We start from the raw sequence: 18,066 nt of genomic DNA on the forward strand, positions 1-18,066 counted from the left end.
GAGAGAGAGATAGATGGTAACATCACAGTGGAGTCAGCTGCCTTAACCGTGGCTTGTGTACTGCAAACACATACCAGCTTCATCACTGTGTATACCAGCTTACTCTGTTCCCCTTTCGTGCTCTGTCTTTACATTTATTTTGAAAGATGAAGCTATTCTGTTATATATATATATATATATATATATATATATATTCTGTTACACTAAATACACAAAATAATGATCTTTAAAAAAGCATCATATGACCCCTGTAATGGTGTATTATTTTGATCATATCTTTCAGGGCATCATCCTTGTGTATGACATCACTGATGAAAAATCCTTTGAGAATATTCAGAACTGGATGAAGAGCATCAAAGAAGTAAGAGAGAAACAGGAAAATAAAATCTGTTAGTCATTATAGGAGTTTCTTTAAAAAAAAGGAATGCAGCAGATGATTAAACGAATTAGTGCTGATTTACCTTTTTACTTTTACAAGTGAACATATAACCCTTAGCATATTTCTATGTCCCATCGCTGCTTAGTTTGGACAGCTTGACCCATTTTGTTAGGGAAATAAAATCTAATATAAAATCTTAATGTGTGGGAATTGTGCCTTAGTAGTTGACTTCAAAGGTTTGGTATATTTCTTTTGTTATTATTATTATTTTTTAATGTACAGCATAGCAATTCAATCTTACTATTGCATATAGAATGATTATAATCATACATTTTCTTGCAACATCTAGAAAAGCATAAAATGAAACAAGCTTTATTAAATCTGAGTTTCAGTTCTTGATAAGATGTCATAGGAAGTAGGTTTCCAGAAAAGAGATGCCGTGTAAGTACAAATGGGGCCTTTTGTTATCAGTCTCGGTTATGAAGAAAATGAGGAAGTGAGTGTACTCTTATGTTCTGTGTTTCCCAGAATGCATCAGCAGGTGTAAGTCGGATGTTACTGGGCAACAAATGTGATATCGAGTCCAAAAGGAAAGTGTCAAAGGAGATAGGCGAAAAGGTAAGTGCTGTCATACATTCTGCCAATAAGCAGATCCAGGTGCATGCAAGGTGTTTTATTGGTGTTATAAATGGCTTTTCTGTCAGTTTGTTTATAGCATGTAAACATATCACTACATACCACATGTGAAGTTTGTTAATTTTGGTACTACATAAATGTTTTTTCAGCTGAAAACAAACTTTAAATTATTTTATTTAAAAAAGTGTTTGTCTTTTTTTCATTTATTATAGCTCGCAAAGGAACATGGTATTCGATTCTTCGAGACTAGTGCAAAATCAAGCATCAACGTTGATGAGGTATGGATTAATCGATTTAAGATATGTTCACTCAACAAACAAATTAACCCTTTTCTAGTTTTAGTTTTCTAGTTTCAGTCTAATGAATATCATTAGTTTATAGTCACAGTTCATCTTTATCTGTTATGCAGTTATCTGCATTCGTCTTGTATTCTGAATAGTGATTGTTTTGATATTGAGATCATTTATGAGTTTCAGTTGCAGAAATGTCTGTGACCGTTAATAATAAAAACATAAATAATAAATCCGTGCATTTCGGTGTGCTTAATTTTATGTAGTTAGTCTACTTTTTGACAGGATTTAACTTTCTCTCCATAGTCTTTTGCTGCTCTTGCACGAGACATTTCGCTGAAGTCAAATAAGAAGCCGGTGAGTTTTCAGTGTGTGATACATAAAATGGTTATTCATGCTTATTGTCTGCGTGCTCATACCGAAATAAACTTACAATCACTCTTACGTTTTTAAGTTCTAAAGTGATTAATCTCTTCTGATTTGTATTTTTTATCCTGACTGATAATCACATGATGTTGTTTTAATCAGACAGATCTAAAGATTAAGTTAACAAGAACAGTAACAAACCTACCGGGCTGCAAGCATTATATTACATTTCTTATGTTTACTGTTTTTACAGGGTCCATCTGGTCGTGAGGTTAAACTTACCAGCACAGAGAAAAAGTCCTCCAAATGTCTTCTTCTTTAGATATGCTTTTAAGCAGAGGATGGTCTCACTACACACACACACACACACACACACACACAGTAACATTGCAGTGTTAATGCCTGAAAGTTCTTTGCAAAGTGAACATGAAATGCTAATAGGAAGTGGGTTCAAAGGATGATGGCACTAGTAAGATATGAAATACATGATATGAGATATGAAACAGGGTACAGCTTTCATGTAGTTAGAGGAAAATCACATTTTTTTGTTACTTCATGTTTAGATTTTCGCACTACACAACGAAAACAGTGACTAGGCTACAATAGAGACAATGTTGGTTTTACTTGCACAACAAGTTTTGCTCAGTCAAAATGGAGAACAAGTACCTAATGAATTTCTATCTTTTGGCAACTTCAAGTGAAATATACAGTCCAGTTTGATGGCTAGTCATCACTTTTTGACAAATGGTTTGAATGTGCGTTGCTATAAAATTTGAACAACTTCAATTTTAAAGAATTTTACCTCTAATGGATGGTTAAGAGATTTTAGGATGATAAATGAGAAAATAATTTATGGATTATGATTGGGAATATAATAATATTCCACTGAAAATTCACAGTGTGTTTCTCCAAAAGGGATTATGGCCAGACATAATTCACATATTTGGTTTTGCATAATTTTTGAATCAAGTTTCTGTCTTCCTGCCGTATTCCACTTGTCTATATTCTTTTCCACAGCATATTTCTCAGAATTTGTACAATGATCTGCTTTTAATAAAGTAAATAATGTTCAAAATCTCGTACATTTGAACCTTTTTCCCATTTGTGCTAATAACAGTATAATAAATATGTATTGCTCACATTTTTTAGTTAACGACATAAATGTAACAAGTACGAAGCTATGTCTTTTGCGCATGCAAGCTTTCAGTTGGCATGAAGGGTCGCCAACCGTTGTGACTGTCGAAGTAGGTTGCCAAGCAACCGCCCACCCAGTGCAGCATCAGCACCTCGCTCTGGGTGAATGCGGTGCCGCATTGAACAAATATTACGGACACGTGCTACCATAATGCGCTGCATATTTGATCGTTCTAAAACGGAGTCCCGCTGAAATTGCATTGGATAACGTTTACATGGCGTAAAGACATTATGCGTGAATAACACACGTACGCAAAGACACTTCAAGTCTGACGCGATTACGTAGTGATGCTCATGTCCGGGATACGGACGGGACGGGAGTCCTCGTGACTGCGGGGGAAAAGGGGGAGCCTGAACCTCGGATAAAACTCCCTCAAAGGGAACACCATGGCTTTATATTTATTATTCAAAACAAGCGGTTGCATCATGGGAGCAGCATAGAGAGTTCTTCACAACAAACTGCCCCGCGTGCCTGTTTTCATTTCCTTTTGCTGTCGATTGTTCCCTTTTCTCTTCTGATACCGCTGTGCTTCATGAGACGTGTTTTCCGAGTTCAGGTGGGGGCTGTGAGGCTCTCTAGTGGAAACCCGGTGAAGATACACTTCGTTGAGAGCAGGACTTGGATTGATTTGTCCTCCTCCGCGGAGTAGCCAGAAGGCCAAAGCTGCTCCGCTCGCTTGCGGATGCGGCAGCTACTCGGCCTGCTAAAGGCTCTGGGTACCGCAATGCCGCGGGGATGGGGAGAGAAAGACGGCAAACCAGATCAAGGGATATTGGAGAATGCAAATATACGACGCCAAAAATAAATGTTGACACAACATAAGTGCGTTTCGTTGAGTTTTATCCGCTGTGGACTTAATGTTATATAGACCCTAACTGCATATCTAAAGAAGTATAGTCCCACAATTTAGGAAGTTTTTCAGTAGCCACCATGCCCTCACCGTCGGACTCCAGTAGCGTGGCCTCGATGTCAGGGTCTCGAGCTTTGTCTGGAAGTCGCAGAGGAATGTCTGGGCGGACCAGTGCGCGCGTGCTGCTGTACCTGGGCTTGTGTCACCTTGCGCTTGGGGCCATGGTGCTGGCCTTCAGCTTCACAAGCCTTGCTTTCACCTCATCACCCCGTGTTAGACAGTCCTGTCCTTTCTGGGCTGGCTTCTTTGTAAGTTTCTTTGATAGTTTCTTTGAATATAATTGGCATGACATGTTCTGTAGTGGAATAGTGGAACATTCATCTCTACTGTCAATCCCACAGTGCCATTTAAATACATTGCAATAAATACATAATAATAATAAATACATAAATACATTCCTCATTGTTGTTCCAAACCTGTATAAATATATTTCTACTGTGGTACGCAAAATACGATATTTTGAAGAAAGTTGCTAACCAAGCAGTTTTCATTATATGAAGAAATTTATTTTCTATTATTTTCTTAAATTTATATATATATATATATGTCAAGCTCCAAAATGACTAAAAAGCACCATGAGAGTAATATAAAAGTGGTCAATGCATCTTTTGCTCTGAAGCTATTTCATATAGGTTTGTGTGAAGAACTGAAAATCTATCCCTTAAACATGTTTTTGTTCTGTTAGGTTGTGGCATCAGGAGTAGTGGGTGTGATATCATGGAGGAGGCCCTTCACTCTTGTTGTACGCATCTTTATCATCTTGACAGGATGTCTGTGTGTTTGTCTGGTCCTCTTAGTTTCTGCAGTGATGCTGTTTTTGTTTCGTTCAGGTGTCGCTGTTCATGCTGCTGTCTGCAGTGTGTGTGATTCTCAGTCTGGCTGGTTCCATGCTCTCATGTCAGAATGCACAGATGGTCAAATCTTATGTTACCTGTCAGGTACATTCTCTTCTCTTCTCTTCTCTTCTCTTCTCTTCTCTTCTCTTCTCTTCTCTTCTCTTCTCTTCTCTTCTCTTCTCTTCTCTTCTCTTCTCTTCTCTTCTCTTCTCTTCTCTTCTCTTCTCTTCTCTTCTCTTCTCTTCTCTTCTAATCAAATAATATCTGTGTGCTTGTTGCAGATGGAGAATCGTCTGTGTCTTTGCTGTGACCCCAAGCAGACATGCTCTCTAACAGAAGATGAGACACTAGTGCTCTACCAACATACAGACTGCCACTCTGTGCGTCACCAGCTCAAGGTGGGGTCCCTTAACTCTTATAGGGTGTTTGGGATGGTCCCAGCCCCCCAAAACAAACACTCAAGTGTCTGGATAAATTTGAGTTTAACCATGATATTATATGTGTGTGCAGGATCTGCTGTTCAGTGCGTGCGGTCTTAGTATTCTCTCTACTATTATCTGCACTCTGTCTACGGTCACCTGTAGCATTCATATCTTCTCTCTGGACCTACTGCATCTAGTGAGACAAAATGCACAAAACCTTTGCACTAAAACACTTTGTTTTAATCGCTGTATTTTTCTCTCAAATGCTACAGTGCGTAGATAGACTCATGACCCTTTATCTCATCCCACTCTGTTTGTTGTAGCTGGCTCCTCATCGCTCTCGCTCTGTAAACCCAGAATGCACCACTCCTCAGGATGCATTTCTCAGTAACATGATGGACTTTGAGGAGTTTGTTCCACCCATTCCACCACCACCTTACTACCCTCCTGAATACACCTGCAGCTCAGAGACCGATGCCCAGAGGTGAAAATACACACACAAACACACACTTTTTTGCTTTTGTTTTTCCATCATTTTGTGCACTTTCCATTGACTTTTCTTGTTTCATATTGCGCTAATAAAATCTCCTAACTCTACCTCTAATACGAAACCTTTAAGAAAATGTTTTTTTAAAAATTGAAATAGTATTTGGTATGTTTAGTAAGGTCGCTTACATACTTGAGATGCTCTGACAGAATATTGTTCAGTTAAAGTGTTCTCAGTGTAGATGTTCTTGAAATATTTGTGTTCTGTCTTTTTTCTCAATAAATTTTTTTGTTCTTATAGGCATCTGTCCATTTTAACTACACTTCTTCTGTCATGCCTTTTCTTTTAATAATGACTTTTTCTCATGCCTCATTTTTCTGTGTGTACCTGCAGTGTCACATATAATGGATCAATGGGGAGTCCAGTGCCTCTGTACCCAACGGACTGCCCTCCTCCTTATGAGGCAGTGATAGGTCAAAGGGCTCCCAGTCAGGTACATGAGAGCATTGAGGGGTGTAAAGATGACTTGTTTAAACGGAAAATAAAATTAAATGCAATGTTTATAGAAATTAATGATGTTTTATGATTACTATTATATGGAGATTATATATATTACATGACATGCAAGAAAAAATTTATAAATCGTGCCCACGATTTACTAATTAGTTCCCTCGATGTACTAAAACGTGCACACGATTACCATTTCGTTTCCTCGATTTGCTAAATCGTGCGCACAATTAATAAATCGAGGGAACGAAATAGTAAATCGTGCACATGATTTAGCCTACTAATTTTTTCTTGCATGTCATGTGCGGGGCTCCGTACTGTTATTATTTAAAAAAACAATAATATAATTATATATTTTTTATTTATATTATTATTACAGCCAATGTCTAATGTGTTTTCTTAACTTATTCAAACCAAGAGTTTTTAAATGTTTTTTTTAATGCTGCATTAATTGGATTAAAAAAAGTTAAAATAGTAATATTGTGAAATATTATTACAATTTAAAATGTCTTATTTTCTGTTAATATATTTTAAAATGTAATTTATTCCTGTCTTGCCAAAGTTGAATTTTCCAGTCTTCAGTGTCACATGATCCTTTAGAAATCATTCTAATGTGCTGATTTGCCGCTCAAGAAATAGTTATTATTATCAATGTTTAAAACAGATGTGCTGCTTAATATTTTTTGTGTAAACAGTGATACTCTTTTTAAGAATTCTTTGATGATAGAAAATGCAAAATAACAATTTATTTTGAAATAGAAATATTTTGTAACATTATAAAGGTCTTTACTGTCAGTTTTGATTGATTTAATGCATCCTAGCTGAATAAAAGTATTAGTTTCTTTTAAAAATGTTCATGGTATCATGCATCTTTGCATCATTTTGTAAATAATTGTATTTATCATCATTTTGTAATACTGTGGTCATGATGTCACTCTCACTGTTCGTAGGCCACAGTGTTTGACACTCAAGCCGGTGAGCTGTCTGGAGAGAGAGGAACATCCACAGCATTCAGTGGGGAAGGTGAGTCTTGCCTCTCTTCTGTTCATCCTTTAGCAAACTGTTTTCACCTGGTATTAAAAGCATAGTTCACCCAAAAATTAAAATTCTGTCATCATTTACTCACCCTCAAGTTGTTCCAAACCTGTATTAGTTTCTTTCTTCTATTGAACCTAAAAAATGAGGGTAAGCAAACAGTAGTTGGTCCCCATTGATTTCCATAGTATTGGAAAAATTAAAAACTATGGAAGTCAATGGGACTAGAAACTGTACAACTGAATTACTTGAGCGTGAGTAAATGATGACAGAATTTTCATTTTTGGGTGAACTGTCCCTTTAAGCTCCTCTCCTCTCCTCTCCTCTCCTCTCTTCAAATAATATCCATGTGTTTGTTCCAGATGGAGAATCGTCTGTGTCTTTGCTGTGACGTCAAGCAGACGTGCTCTCCAACAGAAGATGAGACACTAGTGCTCTACCAACATACAGACTGCCACTCTGTGCGTCACCAGCTCAAGGTGGGGTCCCTTAACTCTTATAGGGTGTTTGGGATGGTCCCTGCCCCCCAAAGCAAACACTACACTCAGGTGTTTGAATACATTTGAGTTTAACCATTATATTATATGTGTGCAGGATCTGCTGTTCAGTGCCTGTGGTCTTAGTATTCTCTCTACCATTATCTGCACTCTGTCCACGGTCACCTGCAGCATTCATATCTTCTCTTTGGACCTAATGCATCTAGTGAGGCAAAATCCACAAAATCTTTGAACTAAAACACTAGTTTTTAATAGCTGAATTTTTCTTTCAAATGTTACAGTGTGTAGATACACTCATGACCCTTTATCTCATCTCACTCTGTTGTAGCTGGCTCCTCATCGCTCTCGCTCTGTTAACCCGGAATGCACCACTCCTCAGGATGCATTTCTCAGTAACATGATGGACTTTGAGGAGTTTGTTCCGCCCATTCCCCCACCACCGTACTACCCTCCTGAATACACCTGCAGCTCAGAGACCGATGCCCAGAGGTGAAAATACACACACAAACACACACTTTTTTGCTTTTGTTTTTCCATCATTTTGTGCACTTTCCATTGACTTTTCTTGTTTCATATTGCGCTAATAAAATCTCCTAACTCTACCTCTAATACGAAACCTTTAAGAAAATGTTTTTTTAAAAATTGAAATAGTATTTGGTATGTTTAGTAAGGTCGCTTACATACTTGAGATGCTCTGACAGAATATTGTTCAGTTAAAGTGTTCTCAGTGTAGATGTTCTTGAAATATTTGTGTTCTGTCTTTTTTCTCAATACATTTTTTTGTTCTTATAGGCATCTGTCCATTTTAACTACACTTCTTCTGTCATGCCTTTTCTTTTAATAATGACTTTTTCTCATGCCTCATTTTTCTGTGTGTACCTGCAGTGTCACATATAATGGATCAATGGGGAGTCCAGTGCCTCTGTACCCAACGGACTGCCCTCCTCCTTATGAGGCAGTGATAGGTCAAAGGGCTCCCAGTCAGGTACATGAGAGCATTGAGGGGTGTAAAGATGACTTGTTTAAACGGAAAATAAAATTAAATGCAATGTTTATAGAAATTAATGATGTTTTATGATTACTATTATATGGAGATTATATATATTACATGACATGCAAGAAAAAATTTATAAATCGTGCCCACGATTTACTAATTAGTTCCCTCGATGTACTAAAACGTGCACACGATTACCATTTCGTTTCCTCGATTTGCTAAATCGTGCGCACAATTAATAAATCGAGGGAACGAAATAGTAAATCGTGCACATGATTTAGCCTACTAATTTTTTCTTGCATGTCATGTGCGGGGCTCCGTACTGTTATTATTTAAAAAAACAATAATATAATTATATATTTTTTATTTATATTATTATTACAGCCAATGTCTAATGTGTTTTCTTAACTTATTCAAACCAAGAGTTTTTAAATGTTTTTTTTAATGCTGCATTAATTGGATTAAAAAAAGTTAAAATAGTAATATTGTGAAATATTATTACAATTTAAAATGTCTTATTTTCTGTTAATATATTTTAAAATGTAATTTATTCCTGTCTTGCCAAAGTTGAATTTTCCAGTCTTCAGTGTCACATGATCCTTTAGAAATCATTCTAATGTGCTGATTTGCCGCTCAAGAAATAGTTATTATTATCAATGTTTAAAACAGATGTGCTGCTTAATATTTTTTGTGTAAACAGTGATACTCTTTTTAAGAATTCTTTGATGATAGAAAATGCAAAATAACAATTTATTTTGAAATAGAAATATTTTGTAACATTATAAAGGTCTTTACTGTCAGTTTTGATTGATTTAATGCATCCTAGCTGAATAAAAGTATTAGTTTCTTTTAAAAATGTTCATGGTATCATGCATCTTTGCATCATTTTGTAAATAATTGTATTTATCATCATTTTGTAATACTGTGGTCATGATGTCACTCTCACTGTTCGTAGGCCACAGTGTTTGACACTCAAGCCGGTGAGCTGTCTGGAGAGAGAGGAACATCCACAGCATTCAGTGGGGAAGGTGAGTCTTGCCTCTCTTCTGTTCATCCTTTAGCAAACTGTTTTCACCTGGTATTAAAAGCATAGTTCACCCAAAAATTAAAATTCTGTCATCATTTACTCACCCTCAAGTTGTTCCAAACCTGTATTAGTTTCTTTCTTCTATTGAACCTAAAAAATGAGGGTAAGCAAACAGTAGTTGGTCCCCATTGATTTCCATAGTATTGGAAAAATTAAAAACTATGGAAGTCAATGGGACTAGAAACTGTACAACTGAATTACTTGAGCGTGAGTAAATGATGACAGAATTTTCATTTTTGGGTGAACTGTCCCTTTAAGACATGTTTTTGGTCAATCAGTCACAAGTGGACAGCCAAGATGCATTCTTGTTTGCACCGCATGGTATTAACGTGCATTTCAATTGTGCCTCCTCTGATCACTTATGTTCAGATTTTGTCAAGACATCCCTTTTTTATGTACCATCCTACATCACGGGAGTTCCAAGTGCGTATGAATACTATTAAAAGGATAGTTCACCCAAAAATGAAAATTACCCCATGATTTACTCACCCTCTAGGTGTATATGACTTTCTTCTTTCAGATGAACCCAGTCGGAGTATTTAAAAATATCCTGGCTCTTCCCAGCTTTATAATGCAGGTGAATGGGTGTTATATTTCATTAGTCCAAAAGAAGTCCAATAAAGTGCATCCATCCATCCATCATAAAAAGTGTCCCAAATGGCTCCGGGGGGTGAATAAAGTCCTCCTGAAGTGAATTGATGCGTTTTTGTAATAAAAATATCCATATTTAAAACTTTATAAACCGTAATCGCTCACATCCACTAACTGTCGTACGCGCGTTCACAATAGAACGCCTTTCCGGCAGATGACATAGGACGTAGGCATAGCGTAAGCTCTGGTGAGAAGTGAAGAACGTGGAAGCGCAGAGGAGAGAGCAAAACAAAACACCGGTCACGAATTAGAAGTACAAAAAGAGGATTTGTAAAGAAAAATGTTGGAGGATTTCAATATAAGCCAAGAAGAGACTGGTTTTACTTTGCTAAACAAAGGAAACTGCTTCCTTTGCTCCTGTGAACAAAATCTTGGTTCTTGCAAGACTAGCATATTCTCACCGGAGATTACACTATGCCTACGTCCTACGTCATCCACTGGAATGCGACTTGTATGCATGTACAACAGTTAGTAGAAGCTAGAGCTTACTGTTTATAAAGTTTTCAGTATGGATATTTTTCTTACAAAAATGCATCGATTCGCTTCAGGAGGCCTTTATTAAGCCCCGTAGCCGTGTGGGACACTTTTTATGATGGATGCACTTTATTGGACTTCTTTTGGGTTATTGAAAAATAACACCCATTCACTGCCATTGTAAAGTTTGGAAGAGCCAGGACATTGTTTAATATAACTCTGATTGGATTCATCTGAAAGAAGAAAGTCATATACACCTTGGATGCCTTGAGTGTGAGTAAATCATGGGGTAATTTTTGGGTGAACTATCCCTTTAAATGACCAAACTATGTATATGTGTGTACATTTTGTATATTCTCTCTCTCAGTGTCAATGGACAGTGGCTCTCTATTGATGTCTGAGATTGTGGATATTCCAGATGACAGCTCCCCATCTGAGGACTCCTGCCTAATGGAAGTGGGTGTCGGTATGCGGGCACGGCCACGGGGGGGCAGCGAGGGAGGGGAGGGGGGAGAGTACGCCAGCCTCCGTTCTTCCGCACAACATCCCGAGGGAATGGTGGCCGCTCCTTCCGGAAGGCGTTGTTTCAGAGGCGAGAGATCGAACTCCTGCTCCTGCCCGAGCTCGTACAACACCTCTACCTACAGGTAGGAAAAAGTTGAGTCTTTAAACCTTTGACGCATACAATCACACCAGTGTGATTAGAACATTTAGTGCATCACATGCTAAATACAATTCTGGTTTCATGCTTTGGCTGGTGCTGAGCCAGAGAAGGATGTGTTCAGTGCTTGTCTTGTATCACAGCTATTCAGTGTTTTCAACCACAACATGTTCAGACCTATAAAGTCACATAAGTACTACACTAAAAAAACATTGTAGAAATAATTATTGCTTGTAAATGGCTAGTAGGATTTCACAAATACTTACAAAGAAATGGCAGGTAAAAAATTTAAGTAGAATAACTGAAATAATATTTTCTTGTAAAACATACTTCAATAATCTTACTAAAGTCTTCACAGTGTAGAAAAAAATAAGTTTTTAAAATACACTGATGTCTATGGAAGCATCAATAATAATTCTTTCAAACTTAATATGACAAAGTGTTTTATTCACATCAGATACAAATTGTGTAGGGAACTGTAAGTAGAATAACTGAAATAATATTTTCTTGTAAAACATACTTCAATAATCTTACTAAAGTCTTCACAGTGTAGAAAAAAATTTAAGTTTTTAAAATACACTGATGTCTATGGAAGCATCAATAATAATTCTTTCAAACTTAATATGACAAAGTGTTTTATTCACATCAGATACAAATTGTGTAGGGAACTATAAAGTTTACTTTGTTCTTCTTCTAGTTCACTGGCCACTTACTTTGTCTTTCAGGAGAAGTGGATGAATTTAAATCCAACAGCTCTCATTGCATAGAAAACTAACATGGTGGCACCCATTGCCTTTTATAGATCAACCAACATTATAGAAGTGTTTAACGGACAAAATACATTTACATTAACATATTTGAGAATCAGAATACCAGATATTTCACAATATGGTTAGAATGTTTGTGAATATTTAGAAAAATAAAAATGAAATATAACCGATACATCAAATATAACTGGTGATACATTTTAAAATATCCGTTGCCTTAAGGTATGCTGAGGGTTCAGTTAGATTTTTAAACTGTCGTTTAAAAGGGTTGTTAAAATTGTTAAATAAAATCACTTTTCAGCAGAAAATTTCCTTCACAATTTCCTCCACAGGTCTCCAGTGTTGAGGCGTCAAGCTCTGTTGGCGAGTAGCTGCTCTCAGTTGGAGTTCTTAGCAGGATCTAAACATTCCTGTATCCCAGAAATCCGAGTTCGGCCCTGCACACCCTCCCGACAGGACTCCTCATCTGCATTCACTAACCCACCTACCGCAGCCCCATCAGGTCCTGCTCAAGACCGGCCGGACCATACAGTACCGGTGCTCCTTCTGCGGCCAGGTTTCCGTGAGCAAATTGGACGTGATAGAAAAGACAGCGACGGCTTCTTACCTCTCTTGAGGTCACACAGTGAACCAGGACTTAGCACTTCAACTGACACAGGTATGAACATACATATGTAACAGACTACATTTGTCTGGGATTTACGTGAAAATGTGAATTTGTGTTCGCCTCTGTGTTACTGTTTTCTTCAAACCACTCTGCAGAATGACGATAACGTGTTTTTGTGTGTGCTCTTCTGTCCTCAGGTGATTTCAGTCACTCAGGAGGCAATAAAGGAGTCAGTGAGGGGGGATCGCAGACCACATCAGAAACAGGTAAGAGTTTAGCACTCTCATGTCACAGAGATGTTTATTATATAGGATTACTACAAGAGAGAAACACAGTGTTATTTTAGTTTTATTGTGTACTATTATAGTTTTTATTAAACTTTTATTTGAATGCATCTCAATAAATTAGAATGTCGTGGAAAAGTTAATTTATTTCAGTAATTCAACTCAAATTGTGAAACTCGTGTATTAAATAAATTCAATGCACACAGACTGAAGTAGTTTAAGTCTTTGGTTCTTTTAATTGTGATGATTTTGGCTCACATTTAACAAAAACCCACCAATTCACCATCTCAACAAATTAGAATATGGTGACATGCCAATCAGCTAATCAACACAAAACACCTGCAAAGGTTTCCTGAGCCTTCAAAATGGCCTCTCAGTTTGGTTCACTAGGCTACACAAGCATGGGGAAGACTGCTGATCTGACAGTTGTCCACAAGACAATCATTGACACCCTTCACAAGGAGCCACAAACATTCATTGCCAAAGTTTTTATTTTAATTTACAATTTTTTATAATAACCATGGTAACACATAATAAATGTATATTGTAAACAAATTTAAAGGAGTCATATTATGAGAGATCAAATTTTTCAAGCTCATTTCAAGTTTCAGAACTCATCACTTGCACTTTATTTAAAAAAATTAAAATATTGAGACTGAGTTTGTTCTATGTTTCTTGGAAGATCAGAAATGCCTACTTATTAATGCATGACCACCTGCATTTATACGGGTGACACCAGAACAGTGATAAGAATAAAATGTGGTTAAGTCTATCAAACTTTTTGGTTGGAAGAAACCATCCTTACAAACAAGCATGTTTTTTAGTTTTACTTTTAACAAGATCCCTGATCAATTCAATAATTTCAAAGGTAAAAAATAATAAAAATGACAAAATCACATAACAACATTACTCAAACTTTAAGTATAATATAAAAACTAATTTGAAATAAATAATTAATAAATACTATAATAGCATATAAATAATACCAAAATAACATGCAAAGGTAAAAATAATTATTTATTTTAGATTATTATCATTATTATTATTATTATTATTATTATTATTTTAATAACAATTCTGCTCCCTGCTCACTATATTTGAATACTTTGTTTGTGTTACCTTTGTGGCAAAGGGGTATCGTCTGGAGCTGGTTTGCTGCCTCGCTCCTCTTTTGCACTTCCTGCTTCCCTGCCCAGAAAAGGCAGCATTAAGACTGTAAGTACCCGGTTGCCCTCAAAACAAGTTCCAGCCACCTCGCTGCGTTTACCCAAAGACTGTGCACGCTCTCTTGGAGACCTCAAGGTTAGTCTTTTTGATGTCAAGGACCCCGAAATCTGCCGATCTCCCTTTTCTTCCCAATATTGCCGTAAATGTTAGTATAAACAAGCAGACAAACATTTTCGATTTAAATTACAGGTCACCAAAGTTTTAGTGCAACGTTTCCTGCAGAGATCCAAACGTAACTTAGCCCTTGCAACTGAACATGCTGGAAACTGTACTCAGGGGCCTAAAAGGAGGACAGGAAGTGAAGGCCTGCCATTAGAACAGGTAAAACATTGCCAGTACCATAAATAAAATAATTCTGTGTAGTGCGTTTTAGGATAAAATGACCCATTACATGTTTCTATGAAGGTGCTTCGTAACTCTCTGGGGACCAACAGGGGGCAGCAGCAGCACGTCCACCACCACTGCCGTGGACACCATCACTCCCATAGTGACAGTCGCCATAATGCCCCCCGCCGCCATGATGATGACCCTGTAAGGGCCGGGGGAATCCACTTGCGTAGCTGCGGAGACCTCAACTCGACATCCATTGCATCACTGCGCAGACTCCACCCACCGTCACACGGATCATCTGGGGCTCTTTACTCAGAATCTGCCCTCTGAAATGAGGCGGGGGATTCTGGAATGAATCACTGCTGGATTCTGGAGAGGGGCAGAGAAAATTTAAGGAAAGAATGACAGGTGGGAAATAGGTTTGGATTTAGCTTGCAGAAAGGGTGATTTGAAGGGTGTTTGAAAAACAGTATATGTACCATTGGTGAAGTTTTCAGCTGTTCTTACTGTAATAAAAGACCGAACAGTACACCCGATATAATGGAGTTTAACCCTTCAGACCCGCTGCTCTCTGTGCCAGACAAACTCTGGTCCTTCTTTTATATTTCCATTTATTTTTTGCTCCATCTAGTGCTTTTTTTCTCGCTCACTGTTTACATGGATATGGAAAGAATGCAGAACCTCTGACACTGTTCCTTGTCTTCACAGCTCATTAAAATGCACTCATGCAACAACAAACATACAACCATATGTTTGGCTGTAACTATGTTTTGAACTTGGGGTAATTTAAAGGAATTAAATAATTAAAAGGAATTAAAGGAATAATGAAAGGAATTAAACGATTTCAATGGATTTAAGGGAATAAACAAAAAGAAAAAGAACAGTATAGTAACAGTAAAAGTTAAATATTTGAAAATTTAAATATTTGCAAATATTATTTTAATTTAAAATAGGCACACATTAATTTTTTCGTTTGCCTAATATGTCGAAAATGTAAAATGTTTCATATTTCGTCACATTCAATTATGCATTACTTGAATCACAGAAATGATTCAGAAATTCAAAATGAAAATGAAAAAAATTGTCAGTTGTCAGATAGTAAATGTTGAACTACTTTCAAATTACCTCACATTCTTTCACTGTTAAAGACTGAAGCATCATGCTGGAATTCATGTTCGGTATCTGTGAAGTGAGGACTGCCGCCTTGGTTTTAAAAGGCCATCTCAATCATTTTGACATTGATGAGAGCTGTTAGACCACTAATTTGCATCATTGGATTTTACTGTCAGTCATTTAGCATTTCGGTCTTAAAACAGTTGTCAGATAGTAAATGTTGAACTACTTTCAAATTACCTCACATTCTTTCACTGTTAAAGACTGAAGCATCATGCTGGAATTCATGTTCGGTATCTGTGAAGTGAGGACTGCCGCCTTGGTTTTAAAAGGCCATCTCAATCATTTTGACATTGATGAGAGCTGTTAGACCACTGAGGCAGACCAGCCTAAGATGTAATGTTTTAAAACTTTTTGTCATCCGAACAACAAACAGAGCAATATAAAGAATATCAAATATTGGGAGGGACAGTTTGGCCATTTCTAAATATTGGATTGCGGGGTTTCTATGATGGTTACGGCCCTGCAAACATACACACTCAAATGTGGTGTTAACTCTTTTGTAACAAGCCACTAAACGCTTTTCACTCAACACTTTTCACTAACTGACCATAAATAATTCAAAAATCATCTTACATAAATAATACGGCTGTTTTAACCTTGCATTGTCTCAACAGCTTTTTTTTTTCTAAAACAAGATATTTTAATTGGAGCTTTGATATTTTGCGTCTGTCTGTCTCTCATGGTGTGGACTCTAGCTTCCCAGCCTGTGTAATACTTTTCTAGAATGCCTCTGCATGTATTGAGAAGGTTTGTTTTCTTTTTTTGATTGAACACCAAATGCACTAACACACACACTAAAACAAGATATTTTAATTGGAGCTTTGATATTTTGCGTCTGTCTGTCTCTCATGGTGTGGACTCTAGCTTCCCAGCCTGTGTAATACTTTTCTAGAATGCCTCTGCATGTATTGAGAAGGCTTGTTTTCTTTTTTTGATTGAACACCAAATGCACTAACACACACAGATACACAAACATGCTTGTGACAAAACTAGATGCCACTAATGCAAAGAAATGTTTGAGGGAATTTTGGATTTTATAATCCAGATGATTCTCTGGCAATAAACATACTTGCCCAGTTATGTAGACATTGAACTATTACAGGAAGTTGGGACCTTGTATTGATCGATACCTATGAAAACTGAACTCTCACTGGAAGTGAGACAATAAACCCTGTCGATCTGATACGTTCAAGGATTTTTCAATGTTCCGGACAATTTGGGAATAAAACATTGGAAAGACAGCTCCGGACTTCTGCTGTATCTGGCTCTGTTGTATTCGGAAATGGATGTACATCTGAAGGAATAATTGCAGTTGTCAATTGTTTAGAAGTGCTTTTGAATGCTAGCTAATGGCTTTGAATCAGTAGCAATGTTGCTAAATAATGCATTAATACTATATGTAAATAACTTTGATGCACGGACTCTTACCCTCACACACTTCTGCAACTTTGAAGCACTGAAACCAAGTCTGAAAAAGAGCTTGATATTCTACCTCTTGTATTGCATACACTGACATGTTATGGCCTAGTGGAATATTTTAATTAATTTAAGAATTGTATGGACTATTTATGAAACAACTTCTACACTGACTGATGAAAATACTGTTATTCTGGGAATATGATGCCTAAAAGAACATTTTAAACAGCTCTACTTCATGAACGTTTAATGCAAGTTATGTAAAATCACAACAATAAATGTATAAACATCAAATGTATCATGTTCTCAGGTGTTATCTCTACTTTTTCAACACTCAAAAATATACATTTAGATTTTCGAAAGGTAAAAATCTCTGGTGAGAAGTAGTGTCTGATCTGTGTATAAATTGTTCTTCTGAGTCATATCTTTTAAATGAATCGTTTGAACTGGTTCACGAAACCGGGCTGAAGCTAGAGAGCTCCTTGTGCTGAACCAGTGGTTTCACTTGGCAAAATGTTGTGAACTGCGATATGACATTTCATTTAATATGAAAATGTCCAATATTGTTCCTGAGACATCCAGACACAATGAAAGAGCAAAGATCCTACCTTTGATACGATAATCGTGATGTGATATACGCTATTTCAGTTTTATTTCGATTAATTGTGCAGCTCAATTTAATTTAATGTTATATCCGATTTTATTAATTTATTATTATATTTACCCTGAGCTGAACGACATGTTCACAAATCACTATTATTAAAGCCCAGTCAATGAACTGCAATGACGTAAATACATCAAGACGCTAAGAACCTCTGTTCTTTGAAACGAA

The 18,066-nt window shown here is 36.9% G+C and overlaps 2 protein-coding genes across 3 annotated transcripts in view; both read left to right on the plus strand.

The window, feature by feature from the left end:
• rab13 (RAB13, member RAS oncogene family) overlaps nt 1-2,716 on the plus strand; it is a 5,392-nt gene extending 2,676 nt beyond the window's left edge. The window contains exons 4-8 of the mRNA XM_016267808.1: nt 284-361; nt 908-997; nt 1,228-1,293; nt 1,612-1,662; nt 1,925-2,716. Of these exons, the coding sequence (XP_016123294.1) occupies nt 284-361; nt 908-997; nt 1,228-1,293; nt 1,612-1,662; nt 1,925-1,993 (354 nt within the window). The 3' untranslated portion in view covers nt 1,994-2,716. The remainder of the gene's footprint in view (nt 1-283; nt 362-907; nt 998-1,227; nt 1,294-1,611; nt 1,663-1,924) is intronic.
• Nucleotides 2,717-3,010: 294 nt separating this feature from the next.
• Nucleotides 3,011-15,546, plus strand: LOC107582082 (protein FAM189B-like). 2 transcript variants are annotated; one of them, XM_016267811.1, is made up of 14 exons: nt 3,011-4,024; nt 4,462-4,518; nt 4,607-4,714; nt 4,894-5,010; nt 5,123-5,230; nt 5,358-5,518; nt 5,915-6,014; nt 6,979-7,051; nt 11,134-11,413; nt 12,527-12,852; nt 12,999-13,067; nt 14,218-14,387; nt 14,502-14,633; nt 14,718-15,546. In XM_016267811.1, exons 1-14 carry the CDS (start codon nt 3,797-3,799, stop codon nt 14,970-14,972), a joined length of 2,184 nt encoding a protein of 727 aa, XP_016123297.1. In that variant the 5' UTR covers nt 3,011-3,796; the 3' UTR covers nt 14,973-15,546. The 2 variants fall into 2 exon arrangements, with proteins under 2 accessions (XP_016123297.1, XP_016123296.1); XM_016267810.1 differs by lacking the exons at nt 4,894-5,010; nt 5,123-5,230; nt 5,358-5,518; nt 5,915-6,014; nt 6,979-7,051 and adding exons at nt 7,426-7,542; nt 7,658-7,765; nt 7,889-8,049; nt 8,446-8,545; nt 9,510-9,582 and having other exon boundaries at nt 3,012-4,024.
• Nucleotides 15,547-18,066: the final 2,520 nt, after the last annotated feature.

The sequence above is a fragment of the Sinocyclocheilus grahami genome, unplaced genomic scaffold (genome assembly GCF_001515645.1).
Source record: "Sinocyclocheilus grahami isolate Dianchi unplaced genomic scaffold, SAMN03320097.WGS_v1.1 scaffold40.1, whole genome shotgun sequence".
NCBI classification, from domain to species: Eukaryota; Metazoa; Chordata; class Actinopteri; order Cypriniformes; family Cyprinidae; genus Sinocyclocheilus; species Sinocyclocheilus grahami.